The sequence below is a fragment of the Thamnophis elegans genome, chromosome 8 (assembly GCF_009769535.1).
Source record: "Thamnophis elegans isolate rThaEle1 chromosome 8, rThaEle1.pri, whole genome shotgun sequence".
NCBI classification, from domain to species: Eukaryota; Metazoa; Chordata; class Lepidosauria; order Squamata; family Colubridae; genus Thamnophis; species Thamnophis elegans.
Window position 1 is genome coordinate 34570876 of NC_045548.1, and position 15605 is coordinate 34586480.

At 44.1% G+C, this 15605-nt stretch overlaps 1 protein-coding gene across 1 annotated transcript in view; it reads right to left on the reverse strand.

The window, feature by feature from the left end:
• LOC116512153 (ras-related protein Rab-10-like) overlaps positions 1-15605 on the reverse strand; it is a 44301-nt gene that overhangs the window by 1108 nt on the left and 27588 nt on the right. The window contains exon 5 of the mRNA XM_032222465.1: positions 1591-1689. Within this exon, the coding sequence (XP_032078356.1) occupies positions 1642-1689 (48 nt within the window). The 3' untranslated portion in view covers positions 1591-1641. The remainder of the gene's footprint in view (positions 1-1590; positions 1690-15605) is intronic.

Sequence of the window (15605 nt, forward strand, 5' to 3'; positions counted from 1 at the left end):
GGGTGCTGAGTGCTTCGGAAGGCGCGGATTTGCCCTCTGCGATTATGTCATCGCGGTAGGTCGTGTTTTTCCTTAGCGCTTCGAACAGCGCGGATTTGCCCTCCGCACTTATGTCAGCGCGGATAAGGGCTTCGCGGCTTTGTGGTGGAACCCTTCAGACTTCCTGTTGGCTTTCCACTGACTTTGTGGGAAACCAGAAGGGATTGTTGGAAATCACAATCACATGATTGTGCAGAAGCTGCAACAGCCACAAATCTGAAAATCACTCATAAGTTCCCCTCACTGAGTACTAACATAATTTTGAACAGTCACTGAACAGATGGTCATAATCTAAGGATTACCTGTATTGAAATTCAGGAAAGAGATTGAGTTTATGGGATATAGATTTTGGTTAATGCTAATTTTTTATTTGATTTGAAATGAACGTGATTTTTTTTACTGTTTTTATTTATTTGTAACCTGCCTTTATTATTTTTACAAATAACTCAAAGTAATGAATTATATTCACGCACCTCCCCTCTTACCATATTTTTCAGACTATAAGAAGCACCGGAGTATAAGACGCATAAATATTTTGAAGAGGAAAATTTAAAAAATGTTTTTGCACTCTGCAGGCCTCCCAAACCCTCTGCACGCCTCATTTTTTGTGAAAACGGGGCATGCAGAGAGTTTGAGAGGCTGCAAGTGCTGCGGGGGGGGGGGGGGACGAGCTAAAAGCGGCTCAATTTTTTTCAAAAACGAGCCCATTTTTTGCAAGAAATGGGGCATGCATAGGCTTTGGGAGGCTTGTAGAGTGCTCCTGGGAGCTGGGGGGGGGGGGAGGAAATGGGAAAAAATGGCCCATTTGTTGCGAAAATGGGCCCATTTTTTGTAAAAAAAACAGGGCATGCATAGGCTTTGGGAAGCCTGTTCCCAAAAACAGGGTGGCTCATTTTTTTGGCTTGTTTTTGCCCTCCCTAGCCCCCATGAGCACTTTGCAGGCCTCCCAAACCTTCTGCACGTCCATTTTTGCAAAAACAAGATGCGTGGGGTGGAGTTTCAGGAGGCCAAAAATGCTGTATTCAGTATATAAGACGCACCCAGATTTTCACCCTCTTTTGGGGGGAAAAAGGTACATCTTATACTCTGAAAATACAGTATTTTTCCACCTCAACTCCCTCTGAGGTGAGTTGAGAGAGTGTGTCTAGTCCAAAGTCAACTAGCTGGCTTTCATGACTAAGGCAGGACTGTTTAATAAAAGTTTTAATTAAGTCCTTACAGGATTACCTGTAAGGTAAATAAATAGACAATATTAACTTCACTTAGTTTGATTGTTCAGGTCTATTGAATTGGAAGGAACTGGTTTCAGTACCTTAGTATAATAATCATTGAGAAGGTATTGTTAGTATTGCAAATAGGTAGAGCTATACAGCCAATATACACAAACCTTTTCAAAACTCAAACCTTTCTGGTTCATATTTTGTTTCTTTAAAGCTTTTTTTCTTATTATAATAAGAATAAAATATACAAAGGTAGCGAACCGATTCTCCTACTTGAACAGTCTCTTTTAATTCATATGAAATGGATCAGAAAAAAATTCAATTTGCTTACCTTGTTCAATATTTCTTCAGCTAGAACTAAAATGCATTTTCAATATTTATATTACCTTTGCACTGGTCTCAAAGAAGGTATTCCATATTCCCAAGCAAGCTGGAATGCCAAAAAAAAGGGGGAAATAAGGGAATACTTTGCTTTAAAATATAATTCTTAGAAAAATTAACTCAAAAATGGCTCGCACATTATAATAATAAACTAATTCCCATGGTGAAGTCGAGGACCATCTGACTACACATATTGGTTCCTTTATTTACTGAATAACATTTTAAACTAAAACTTATAATGCAATATTTAAGTAATGATTGAAGGGATGTGCCTTCACTTTTCAATTATCTAGCTTTCTTTAACCTGTGGCAGATTACTTCCCTTTATTAACTAGGTGTCACTGCCCTTCATTTAATACCCAAGAAAGAAACCACTCAAGTCCATATTCAGAATTAAGTGTACTTTTACTGGCTACAAACGAAAAGAAGCAAAGCTGAATCTGAATAAAAAGGCGCGAAAGCAATAGATATCAATACACGATTCAATCCCCTCCCCTTGGTATCCCAAGTCCATAGTCAATCATATTTCACCCAACTGTCAGGTGGGATACATCTTCGAAAATCATCATCAGGATGGAATGCTGGACAGTTGGCCTTGGTGGGAAACTCCCTTCCTTCCACATGCGGAAAGAGATGGTGAGAATAAATCCCTAATAAACAGTCCTCCAGTACAGAATGATTCCCTGCCCAAATACCATGCCCCCCTCCCCGTTTCAATGCCAGCCGAAAAGCAGCAGCGAAGCAGAGGCTGACATCCGGCCCTCCTCCAGAAAAGGGATGGTCACACCTGCAAAGAAACACAGACAAACAAACGAACAAATGACATAGAAGAGAAAAAGGGGAAGGGGGAATTAGAAATCCAAAATGAGGTCAGGGTTTGTCGGGATAAGTAGAGTAGAACCTGCGGAGCAGACAAGGAGCCTGCACATGGGATTTGTCAACCCATTCAGTATGAGAAGGGGGGAAAGGTTTCCAAGCCACAAGATACTGAACACGGTTTCTCAGTTTATGAGAGTCCAAATCTCCGAATTTCAAAATGTTGCTCACCCTCAATCAGAAGCGGAGCAGGGTGGGGCGGAAAAGGAGCCCTCAAGGAGAAGTACGTTCTGGCTTCAGGAGATTAACATGAAAAACAGGATAAACCTGGTTGAGATGTTTAGGCAGTTGGAGATGGACGGAGACAGGATTGATGACTTTGATAATTGGAAACGGGCCAACGTATTTGCGACCAGTTTTTTAGACTTTTGAGTTGTCTGAAGAAACTTAGTGGACAAATAGATACAATCACCAACTTTATAGTCTCTTGGTTTTGCCCTTTTCCTATCCGCCTGCTTCTTGTGTGCACGGTTGTGGCAGCATCTAGTGCCCGGTACATTAAGGCCATATTTCTCGAAGGCGATCATTCCACTCGGAGAGGGACGACACCTGTGGTTTCTCACAAGGAATCTCGGGGATGGGCACAAATCATGTCCGTAAACCACCCGGAAGGGTTGTAAAACCTGTGCTACTGTGTACTGAATTATTGTATGCCACCTCAGCATGAGGCAACAATTCCATCCAATTATCCTGCTGGTAGTGATGAAACAGCGAAGATATTGTTCCAGCACAGAATTAGTCCTCTCACAGGCTCCATTAGTCTGAAGATGGTGGGCAGAGCTTAACCCCTGGGCGGAGCCAATCAATTCAGGAACTCTTTCCAAAACAATGAGGTGAACTGGACCCCCCCCACCTATCCGAAATGATTGCGGTCCGGAACCCCATGCAAGCGATAGATATGTGTGATGAACAACTTAGCCAGGGATTTGGCGGACGGGATCTTGGAACAAGGAATAAAATGAACTTGCTTGGAGAATAAGTCAGTGACAACCCAAATCACCGTATTTCCTTGACTTTCCGGAAGTTCAACAATGAAATCCATAGAGATCTCCTTCCACGGGGCTTCTGGGTGGGCTACCGCCTGGAGCAACCCCTGGGGTTTACCTGGCGGGAGTTTTGCTGCAGCACAAGTGGGGCAACTAGCCACATAAGATTCAATGTCTTTTTTCAAGGAAGGCCACCAAAACTGCCTCTTGACAAGGTGCAGGGTTTTGACAAACCCAAAGTGTCCGGCCATGCGAGAGTCATGAGCAGGTTGAAGGACCATGGGTCTAACGGATGTAGGCATGTACAACTTAGCACTAATCCAAGGAAGTCCATCTTTCATGGTGCACTCATTGGTATGTTGCTGGAAACCACTCATCATTTGTAAGAGCCCTCTTGAGGTCAGTTACAAGGTCTTGTGTGACCTCTAACTTAGAGGTCGCCTGACTCCTGGTGACAACAGGAGCGGCCAGACGTTCTCATAGGTATGACAGGCTGGACAACACTGAGTCTCGAACTGTTGTACTGTGGGAGTCTGGATAAAGCATCAGCCATAAAAAATTTCCCACGGGGATATATTTCAAAGTGAAATTGAATCTATTGAAATGTTGTGCCCACCGCATTTGTTTAGGAGACGGTTCTGGGGGTCTTTAACGCCTCCAATTCTTGTGGTCAGTCCATACCTCAAAGGGTGTTTGTGCCCTCTAGGAAGTGACGCCAGGTCATCAAAGCCCAACGAACAGCAAAAGCTTCCTTCTCCCAAATAGCCCAGCGTCTCTTCGTGTCGGTTAGCTTACGAGAGGTGTAAGCACAGGGTTGTAATTTCCCCTGTGCATTCACTTGAAGCAGTACCGCCCCCCACTGCCACATCACTAGCATCAGCTTGGACCACAAAAGGTGCGTCCATGTCTGGGTGTTTGAGGACCGGTTCCTCTGCGAACAGACGTTTCAATTTCTCGAAAGCAGCCTGACATTCCATAGTCCAGTTTTTGCTAGGTTTCGGCTTTGCCCCTCCTTTTGACTTCAGGAGGTTTGTGATTAGCAGAGCGATCTTAGCAAAAGAAGGAATAAATTGACGATAGAAGTTGGCAAACCCTAAGAAGCTCTGCAACTGTTTACGTGTGTGGGGGGCTTCCCATTCGGTGACTGCTTTAACCTTTGCCGGGTCCATCTCTATCCCTTTGCGGGAGATTCGATAGCCTAGGTAATCTACCTTTTCCTGATGAAATTCGCACTTAGATAATTTGGCATACAGTTCTGCTGCACGGAGTTTTTTGAGCACTGTGCGAACAAGTTTCACGTGTTCTTCATGTGTTTCCATGTAAATAAGGATATCATCTAGATAGACCATCACGCCTTTGTAAAGATGGTCATGTAAAACTTGAATTTGAATTTATTTGAATTTACTTTATTTGTATGCCGCCCTTTTCCCTGAGGGGACTCAGGGCAGCTCACAATTCAAGGGAGGGGGGAAAACAAACAAAGTTACAGAACAAAAAGACCATACACAGCTAAAAACACAACAATCATACCATTCGGAGTGGGGCTGCAAGTCTTTAGCCCCAAGCCTGTCGGAACAGCCAGGTTTTAAGGGCTGTGCAGAAGGCCTGGAGGGTGGTGAGGGTACGAATCTCCACGGGGAGTTCGTTCCACAGGGTCAGAGCAGCCACAGAGAAGGCCCTCCTCCGGGTAGTCGCCAGTCGGCACTGGGTGGCTGATGGAATTCGGAGGAGGCCTAGTCTGTGGGATCTTATTGGTCTAGTGGAGGTAATTGGCAGCAGGCGGTCTCTCAAGTATCCAGATCCAATACCATGAAGGGCTTTGTAGGTGACAACTAGCACCTTGAAGCGAATCCGGAGATCAACAGGCAGCCAGTGCAGCTCGCGGAGGACAGGTGTTACGTGGTGAAATGAGGCGCACCCACGATCGCTCGCGCGGCTGCATTCTGGACAAGCTGAAGTCGCCGAATACTCTTCAAGGGCAGCCCCATGTAGAGCACGTTGCAGTAATCCAGCCTAGAGATCACAAGGGCACGAGTGACTGTTGTGAGAGCCTCCCGGTTCAGGTAGGGACGCAACTGGTGTACCAGGTGAACCTGGGCAAATGCCCCCATGGTCACAGCTGACAAATGGTGTTCAAAAGTCAGCTGTGGGTCCAGGAGGACTCCCAAGTTGCGGACCCTATCTGAGGGGCGTACAATTTGATCCCCCAGCCTGAGAGATGGAACACTTGGCCAATTAGTGGGAGGGAAGCACAGCAGCCACTCGGTCTTATCTGGATTGAGAACAAGCTTGTTAACCCCCATCCAGTCCCTAACAGCCTCCAGGCCCTGGCTCATCACGTCCATTGCTTCATTGAGTTGGCACAGGGCGGACAGATACAGCTGTGTATCGTCCGCATACTGGTGGTATTTTATCCCGTGCCGTCGAATGATCTCACCCAGCGGTTTCATGTAGATATTAAAGAGGAGGGGGGGCTTCCGGGGAGGGGCCTGTCGCCGTTGGCAGCTTAACTGAGCTGCCCCCAGAGTTCTGGTTCGTTATCTACTCAATATCAAGAAGATAACTCTTTTTTTCAGACAAGAAAAAAGCAGTGAGGAATCTCAGCTGGTAAGAATCTTCTTTGAAGTTCACAGTTTGTTTCTTTTTGGGCTGTGAACGGAGGGGGACGATCAACCCAAAGCTGAGTCATTCAACTCCGACCCGAACTTCTCAGCTGTTATCTACAGCACAAGACAGGAACCCCCCCCCCTTAGGACAATCTTTAGAAAACAGACTATTGAAAATCAATACGAGCAAAGACCAAACTTGTGAACTTTAAAATTTTTCTCTATCTGAAATACCAGCTTCAATGTTATAAAAATCTCTTTTGTTTAATTGTCTTCAAAATGGCGCTTACAGCTTTTGCATTTGTTATCTCCGGCTTCCTGGTAGTCATTTTTTTTAGTCATTTATTAAGATTTATAGGCTGCCCTTTTCCCTGAGGGGACTCAGGGCGGCTTACAATCACGGGGAAGGGGGTGCAATATCAAAAAACAAACAAAATGTGAACAAAAGAAAAATAATAAAAACACAACTTTCATTCCACAGTCAACACTCGGGCGGGGTAAATTGGGAACCTATCCCCAGGCCTGATGGGAGAGCCAGGTCTTGAGGGCTGCGCGAAAGGTCTGGATGGTGGTGAGGGTGCGGATCTCGACGGGGAGATCGTTCCACAGGGTCGGAGCTGCAACAGAAAGGCTCTCCTCCGTGTAGTCGCCAGTCGACATTGACTGGCGGATGGGATTCGGAGGAGGCCCAGTCTGTGCGATCTAATCGGTCGGAGGGAGGTAATCGGCAGAAGGCGGTCTCTCAAGTACCCAGATCCACTACCATGGAGTGCTTTAAAAGTGGTCATCAGTACCCTGAAGTGCACCCGGAGACCGACAGGTAGCCAGTGCAGCTCGCGGAGGATAGGTGTAACGTGGGCGAACCGCAGTGCGCCCACTATCACTCGCGCGGCTGCATTCTGGACTAACTGCAGTCGCCGGATGCACTTCAAGGGCAACCCCATGTAGAGCCCATTGCAATATTCCAGCCTAGAGATCACAAGGGCTCGAGTGACTGTTGCGAGAGCCTCCCGGTTTAGGTAGGGCCGCAACTGGCGGACCAGGCGAACCTGGGCAAATGCCCCCCTGGTCACAGCTGACAACTGGTGGTCAAAAGTCAGCTGTGGATCCAGGAGGACTCCTAAGTTGCGGACCCTATCTGAGGGTATAAAATTTGACCCCCCAGCCTAAGTGTTGGAACATTAGCCAAATTGTTGGGAGGGAAACACAACAGCCACTCGGTCTTGTCCGGGTTGAGAATCAAAGGAATAACTTTTTATAATTTAATTAGACCTACTCCCTCGAAGCCTTCAAGACTCTTGTTGTTGATATAGAGACATTCCAAACATTCCAAACGGACTTTCTCTTTTGAAACCCTCCGTAAAACCCTTTGTAAAAAAAAAGGGGGGGGAATTTCTTTTTCTCCAAACAGCACAGTGGATTAGCAATTTAGAATCAATAATTAAAACCAAAATATAATGGCATCCAAATCAACCTCCGTGAAATTACCTCCTAAAACGTCTCCCATACCTGGTACAAAGTTGCAGCCCCCACCCTCTATGCCCCCTAGTGGAGACGTACTAACAAAAGAATTTTTCTTGGAAATGTTCAAAGAATCCAGAGAACAGAACTTAGAAATGTTTAGGAGAATCAGAGAACAGAATCTAGAAATGCTTAGAGAGTTCAAAGATGAAATAAGGAACGAGATGGAAGTTCTATATGACAAATTCGATACTAGGGTCACTAAAATGAATGATGATATGATGGGAATTGTGAATGTGATCACAGAATATATTTCTGGAATGGAAGATAACTTAGAAATTCTCAATGAAGCTAAAACTAACCTGATATCCAAAACTGAAGTGGTGGAACAAAAAATTGATAATGCTGAAAAACAAATTATTATGATACAGTATAAGCAGATGGAGCTTGCATTAAGAGTGAGGGGGCTGTGTGAAGAAAAGCAGGAGAACTTAAAGCAAATGTTTTCTGAAGCTTTTGACCGTCTGGTGGGAAAACCGGGATCCAATTTTGATTGGCAGATTGACAAGACTTTTCGTGTTAACTCGTGGGCGGCAAAACAAAGGCAACTCCCCCGAGATGTGGTAATATACTTTGTTACAAGAGAATCTAGAAATATGATATTACAAGAGTCCTATAATACTAAGCTTCAAATTGGTGGACAGGATCTGATTGTTTTGAAAGAAATACCACCTCAAATGCTAAGAGCCAGAAGAGATTATGCTTTTCTGGTGGAAGAGCTCAGAAAGCGTCAGATACAGTACAGATGGGATGCCCCATTCGGTATTACAGTTACAATGGACAAACAAAGATATCGTCTCAGTTCGGTATGGAAAGCTCGTGATTTCTATCATAAGATTCTGAAGATGGGATACCCTGAATCTTCGGGATATGGGGAAAAACCACGAGACGAACAAGATAAACAGCAAACCACACAACCATCAGATAAAATGTATCATCTCCCTCTCCCGGAAGGGCAAGGAGTCAAGGAAAAAAGACCCAACCGTATGACCACCAGACAAATGGATAAACAAGCTACTATGCAACAATCTCAAGAATCGTTGGCCATTGATCAAGGAGCTACAGCAACAAGCTCAGAAGCTGTGGGAGGAGCCAAACCAAAGGTGAGACAGGCCTTGCGGGAGGCTCTAAAAAAGCTTCAGGCAACCAAAAATGACAACTAAGATTTTGACATGGAATGTTAACGGACTGAACTCTCCACAGAAAAGAAAGAAAATATTTCATTATCTCAAACAGTTTAAGAATGACATAATTTGTTTGCAAGAAACTCATATCAAATCAACCGATCAAAAATATTTGTTTAACCCCAAACTGGGCCAACATTTTGCGACCTCAGCCATGGAAAAGAAAAACGGCATAGTAGTATACTTAAGAAAAGACATTAAAGCTGAGCTAATTGAAGCAGATCCCTTTGGAAGATATATTGCATTAGATTTAATCTTAGAAGGGAAAAAGACGTTACTTTTGGGAATTTATGCTCCTAATCAACAACAAGATGGATTTTATAGAAATCTCCATGCTAAATTAGTACAGTGGGACTTTGAGTCTTGTATAATATTGGGTGACTGGAATGGCGTGATCGACACCAAAAGAGATAAGAAGACATCTCGCCCGAACACCAAATTCCGAGCTAAGCTACCCAAACCCTTTTTGACATGCTGGACGACTTTGAATTGCGAGCCGCTTGGCGCGAGAGGCATGCAGAAGAATATGACTTTACCTTTTTTTTCCAACGACATCAATCTCTTTCAAGGATTGATTTTATACTAATTACAAATGATTTACTTGCAGGGTGAAGAAGACAAAGATTATGGCGAGAGTTCTTTCAGATCATAATCCAGTCTGGATGGAATTGGGAAGGGTATTAGCCCAGGCAAGAAGGTCCTGGAGGTTGAATGAAAACTTATTTAGATATGAAAAGTATGTTAATGACTGTAAAAATTGCTATCGGAATATTTTGTTCTTAATATGAATAAGGGTACATCTATGGAATATGTATGGGATGCAAGCAAAGCGTATATGAGAGGAGTATTAATGAATATAAACAAAATACATAGACACAACAAGGGCAAAAACGAAAAGAATTGGAAGAGGAAATTAAAGGGAAAGAGTCAGAATTAACATTGAATCCAGGAGATACAAAGATTAAGAAAACAATTTCTATAGTAAAATCCAGTTTGATATGCTGATCTCTGACCAGGTAGCCACCAGTTTATTATATGCTAAACATAATACTTTCTGCAACGCAAATAAACCCGGTAGGTGGTTGGCTTATCAGATTAGAAAAAAAGGAAAGCTCGAAATGTATCCAAATTGTGCTACAGAGGGAAGGAAGTGTTTCAACAGGAAGAGATCCAAAAGGTATTTCGGGAATTTTTTTACAGAGTGTATCAAGGGGATAAAATTAAGGACGTAGACATAGGACAAATACCTAGATAAAGAGAAAATCCCCCTAGTTAGAGAAGAACATAGGCATAAGCTGAATCAACCAATAACCTCTGGGGAAATTCTGCAGGCAATTAAACAATTAAAGTTAGGGAAAGCACCAGGCACAGATGGTTTAACAGCTGTTTATTATAAAAATTTACAGTTAGAAATGGTAGAAACCCCTCAGAGAACTATTCAATAAAATTCAATCGGGAGGGAAAGTGCCCCCCTTCGTGGAAGACTGCGTTTCATATCGTTGATACCCAAAGAAGACCAAGACCTTACCCAGCCAAAAATATAGACCTATTTCATTACTCAATGTAGATTATAAACTATTTACTAAAATATTAGCAAATAGGCTAATGGTGGTAATTCAACAATTGATACATACCGATCAAACTGGTTTTATACAGGGCAGACAGATGAAGAACAACGTTAGATTAATTATTAACGCTTTAGAATACCTGGGAAAGAACAATCAAATCCCGGCCGCATTTCATATTTTGGATGCGGAGAAAGCCTTTGATCGAGTTAATTGGCAATTCCTGCTGAAGACATTGCAAAAAATGCAGATAGGAGATGGCTTTTTACGGTCAATTGGGGCAATATATCAGCAGCAAACAGCCCAGATCATTGTCAATGGAAGTCTGACAGACTCCTTTCAAATTGAAAAAGGTACAAGACAGGGCTGTCCTCTGTCCCCATTATTGTTTATTATAACTTTGGAAATACTGTTGAATAAGATACGGGGCTTGGGCGGTCTAAAAGGGATTAAGATTAGACAGCAAGAATACAGAGTCCGCGCATTTGCGGATGATCTGGTCATAATATTGGAACAACTGCAGGAATCTAGTAGGGTCTTATTGAACACGATCAATCAATATGGTCAAGTCTCGGGATTTAAAATAAATCTAGGAAAAACCAAAATATTAGCTATAAATATGACTATCAAACAGAAGGAAGAACTGGGGGCGATGCTAAGATGTGAGGTAGTTAAAAAAGTTAAATATCTTGGAGTTAATATTTTAATCTCAAATGGGAAATTATATAAGCATAATTATGAATCACTTTGGCATAGTATACAGTTGGAGTTGAAAAGGTGGGAGAAACTGCATTTGTCCTTAATGGGTAGAATAGCGGCAGTAAAAATGAACATTTTACCAAAATTTTTATTTCTTTTTCAAATGTTACCAATACTTAAAAGAGATGCGAATCTTTCAGAATGGCAGAAGGGTATCAACAAATTTGTGTGGGCAGGAAAGAAGCCGAGGGTAAAGATGAAAATAATGCAAGATGCACGTGAAAAGAGGAGGATTGAAATTACCTAACTTAAAATTATACTACGATGCAGTGGCATTATCTGCAATTAGTGACTGGACTCATCTAACTAATGACAGAATTTTGAATATCGAGGGATATGACTTGTTATATGGTTGGCATGCTTACCTGTTATTTAACAAAAAAATGGATAAGAAATTTAAAAATCATATCTTAAGAAATGCTTTATTGCGGGTTTGGAAAAAATATCAACATAAATTAAATGATAAATTGCCCATGTGGGCAATTCCTAGACATGCAATTGAAATATGAACGTAGAACAAAAACACGATAGAACCACCTATAGACAACTTCTTATTTCAGAAAGAGGGGTGTTGCAACTAAAATCTTTAGAGGTACTTAAAGAAGAGAAGGTATTTCAAACGTGGTTTCAGTATGGTCAACTACAGGCTAGGTGGGAAAACAGATCAAAAATTGGCTTTGTAAAAGTTGAGGATAATTTGTTTAAACAAATAAGAGATCAAAGCTCAATGCATATAAAGAGGATATATAATGTACTAATACAGATGGATTCTGAAACGGAACTGATTAAGGATTGTATGATAAAATGGGCTCAGAATATTGAGGAACCAATAATGCTTGAAACATGAGAAAGAATCTGGGTAAGAAATGTGAAATTTACACAAGCACAAAACTTGAGAGAAAATTTTTATAAGATGTTTTATAGATGGCACCTAGATCCTAAAAAGCTTGCCTCTATGTATCCAAATGTTCAACCTAAATGTTGGAGATGTGGTTCTTTTGATGCTACATATTTTCATATATGGTGGACATGTCGTAATGTCAAGGCATTTTGGATAAAAATATGGTGGATCCTGCAAAACATCTTCAAAAAAAGGATAAAATTCACCCCCCAGTTGTTTTTACTGGGTATATGTATTGACTTTACAGCACTAGAGACTAATTTGGTTCTGTACTTAATAACGGCAGCAAGACTCTTGGTGGCGCAGTACTGGAAGAAGAAAGATTTACCTACAATTCAAGAATGGACTTTGAAAGTTATGAACTTAGCCGAAATGGCCAAAATTTCAGCATATCAAAGAACATTCAAACGAGAGATATAAACGAGACTGGAAAAAATGGATTGATTACATAAAAAGTAAATATGGGACTAAGAAACTCCAGATAGCTTATGCTTAGTATCAGTAACAATTTAAATTGTTTAAAATTTGGGTAACAGTAAGAAGCTGAGCTCAATGTAGAGATATTTTAGACTGTGATTGTCCAAAAGTTATACCACGTATGGTCTTTGGGAAGTCGGGGGGAGGGAAGGGAGGTGGGGATTTAGGGGGAGGGGGGAGGGGGGAAATACAATATGTGTTAAATTCCATGATTGCATTTGTATACTGTGGCTTTTTAATGTTAGTGCGAAAACAGAACAAACCGAATATACTGGAAGGTAATAGAAATATACCGAAGGAAAGAGTCGAGTGAAAGAAGAAGGAGGGTGGAGAGGGTGAGAGAGAGGAGGAGGAGAAGGGAGGGAGGGAATGGATTAGAGGGAGTGATAGGGTTAGGGTTAGAAAGAAGGGGAGGGGAAGTAGGCGTAGAGGGGTGTGTGAGAAGGAAGAATGAAAGTTGGAGGGGGTTGAAAGAGGGTGTATGGTGGGCCAAGGTGGTATATTGGTTTTGTATTGTAGGGGGCATTTTCTATATAAGTGAGGGCCGTGTTTATTATTCAATGTTATATGCCCTGATTAAGCACAGTAAATATGTGATTGTATAGAATAAAAACATAATAAAATATATATATTAAAAAAAAAAAGAGGAGGGGGGACAGGACCGAACCCTGCGGCACCCTACGTTAGGGTCCTAGGGGTCGATCTCTGCCCTCCAACTAACACCGACTGCGACCTGCCCGAGAGGTAAGAGGAGAACCACCGTAAAACAGTGCCTCCCATCCCCACCTCCCGCAGTCGTCGCAGAAGGATACCATGGTCGATGGTATCGAAAGCCGCAGAGAGGTCAAGGAGTACTAGGATGGAGGCATGACCTCCATCCCTGGCTCTCCAGAGATCATCGATCAACGCGACCAAAGCGGCTTCCGTGCTGTAGCCAGGCCTGAAACCAGACTGGAAGGGATCTAGATAACTGGTTTCCTCCAAGGACCGCTGGAGCTGAAAGGCCACCACCTTCTCAACAACCTTCCCCACAAAGGGGAGGTTGGAGACTGGACGATAGTTGTTTAGGACGGCTGGATCCAAAGATGGTTTCTTCAGGAGGGGTCTCACCACCGCCGCCTTTAATGCGTGGGGAAAGACCCCCTCCCGAAGGGAGGCGGCAACAACCGCCTGGATCCAGCCCCATGTCGCCTCCCTGCTGTTAACAACCAGCCAGGAGGGGTACGGGTCCAGTACACATGTGGAGGCACTTACAGCTCTCATGGCCTTGTCCACGTCCTCAGGGGTAACAGCTTGAAAATCAATCCAGTGATGTTCTACCAGATTATCCCTTGGTGCCTCAGCTGGTACTGCGGGATTGGAGTCCAGGTCCGTCCGAAACCGAGCAACTTTATCCGCGAGGAATTGGACGTAGTCCTCAGCTCTGCCCTGCAAAGGATCGCTCGTATCCCTCCTGTTTAGGAGGGAACAGGTTATCCTGAACAAGGCGGCTGGGCGCGACTCAGCGGAAGCAATCAGAGAGGCAATATATGTTCTTTTTGACGTCCTAATTGCCCGGATGTAGGCTCTGATGCTAGATGTTAAAAGTGCTCGGTCCGACTCGGATTTTCTGGATCTCCATCAGTGCTCTAGGCGTCTCTTTCGGCGCTTCATCTCCCGGAGTTCCTCAGTAAACCAAGGAGCCCTCCTGGATCCACTGCCTCGGAGCGGCCGTAAAGGCGCAATCCGGTCAAGAGCCCCTGTCGCTGCTGAATTCCAAGCAGCAACCAGAGTCTCCGCCGGACTGCGGGCGAGAGTATCAGGAATGACCCCAAGCTCCGTCTGAAAACCCGACGGGTCCATAAGTCGCCTGGGGCGGAACCACCTGGTCGGTTCCTCCTCCCTACAGTGGGGGTTTGGTCTCCAAAAGTCAAGCCTCAGTAGGCAGTGGTCTGACCACGACAGGGGTACGATCTCACTACCCCTCAGACCAAGATCACAAGTCCACTGCTCCGAGAGAAATACAAGGTTGAGCATGTGACCCGCCGAGTGGGTTGGGCCCTGAATTACTTGGGTCAAGCCCATGGCTGTCATGGAAGCCATGAACTCCTGCGCTCCATCAGAGTGTTCGCCGAGCGAAGGCAAATTGAAATCCCCCAGAACCATAAGCCTGGGGAATTCAATTGCCAGCTCGGCTACCGACTCGAGGAGCGAGGGGAGGGCTGCTGCAACGCTGTTGGGAGGCAGGTACGTTAACAGCAAGCCCACTTGACCCTTGAGGTCCAACTTCACCAGCAGAGACTCACACCCGACAAGCTCCTGAGCAGGGATCCTACGAGGTACTAGAGACTCTCGGATAACAATGGCCACACCCCCACCCCTTCCCTGAGCTCACGGCTGATGGAGCACCTGAAAGCCCTCTGGGCACATCTCTACGAGGGGGACTCCTCCCTCCGGGCCCAGCTAGGTTTCAGTAATACATGCCAGGTCTGCCCTCTCGTCTAAAATTAAGTCCCGAACGAGAGGAGCTTTATGAACTACAGACCTGGCATTTAGCGACAACAGCCTGAGACCAGGGTCCTGATTACTCGCGCCATCTGGCCTTGGAGTGGGACTCATAGGGCCGGAAGGAGGGATCTCTGTAACGTAGCGAGCCCTCCTTCCCCGGTAATGGCCAGTCCTAAAGTCCCCGCCATATCTGCCCCTCCCTGTTAAGACCGTAATGCTCTGGCCCACTCCCGTGTCCGTAATTCCACCAACCACCCCTATGGCCCCCGCGTTCCTCGACAGGCCCTCCGAATCAAATACACTCATTCGTTCACCCAAACAGTCCCCACGTAGTAATTAAAAACACAGAATACAATGATAATAGGTTAATAAAAAGTGGGATCATTCACTCAATCGCATGCATATCCCATACACTCACCATACAAATTAAAAAGTTGCACAACTGTGCAAAAATTTGTTCAAGGCTTGTACTAATATGAGAGAGGAGGTCTTAATGTTCTTAGTCTTCTCCTCCGCAGAGTCCAGTAAAGAGGGCAAAGTCCAAAGGTATGATGGAGTAATGTCCCTGATAGTTGGAATAATATTTTTGGGGCAGTGGTGGGC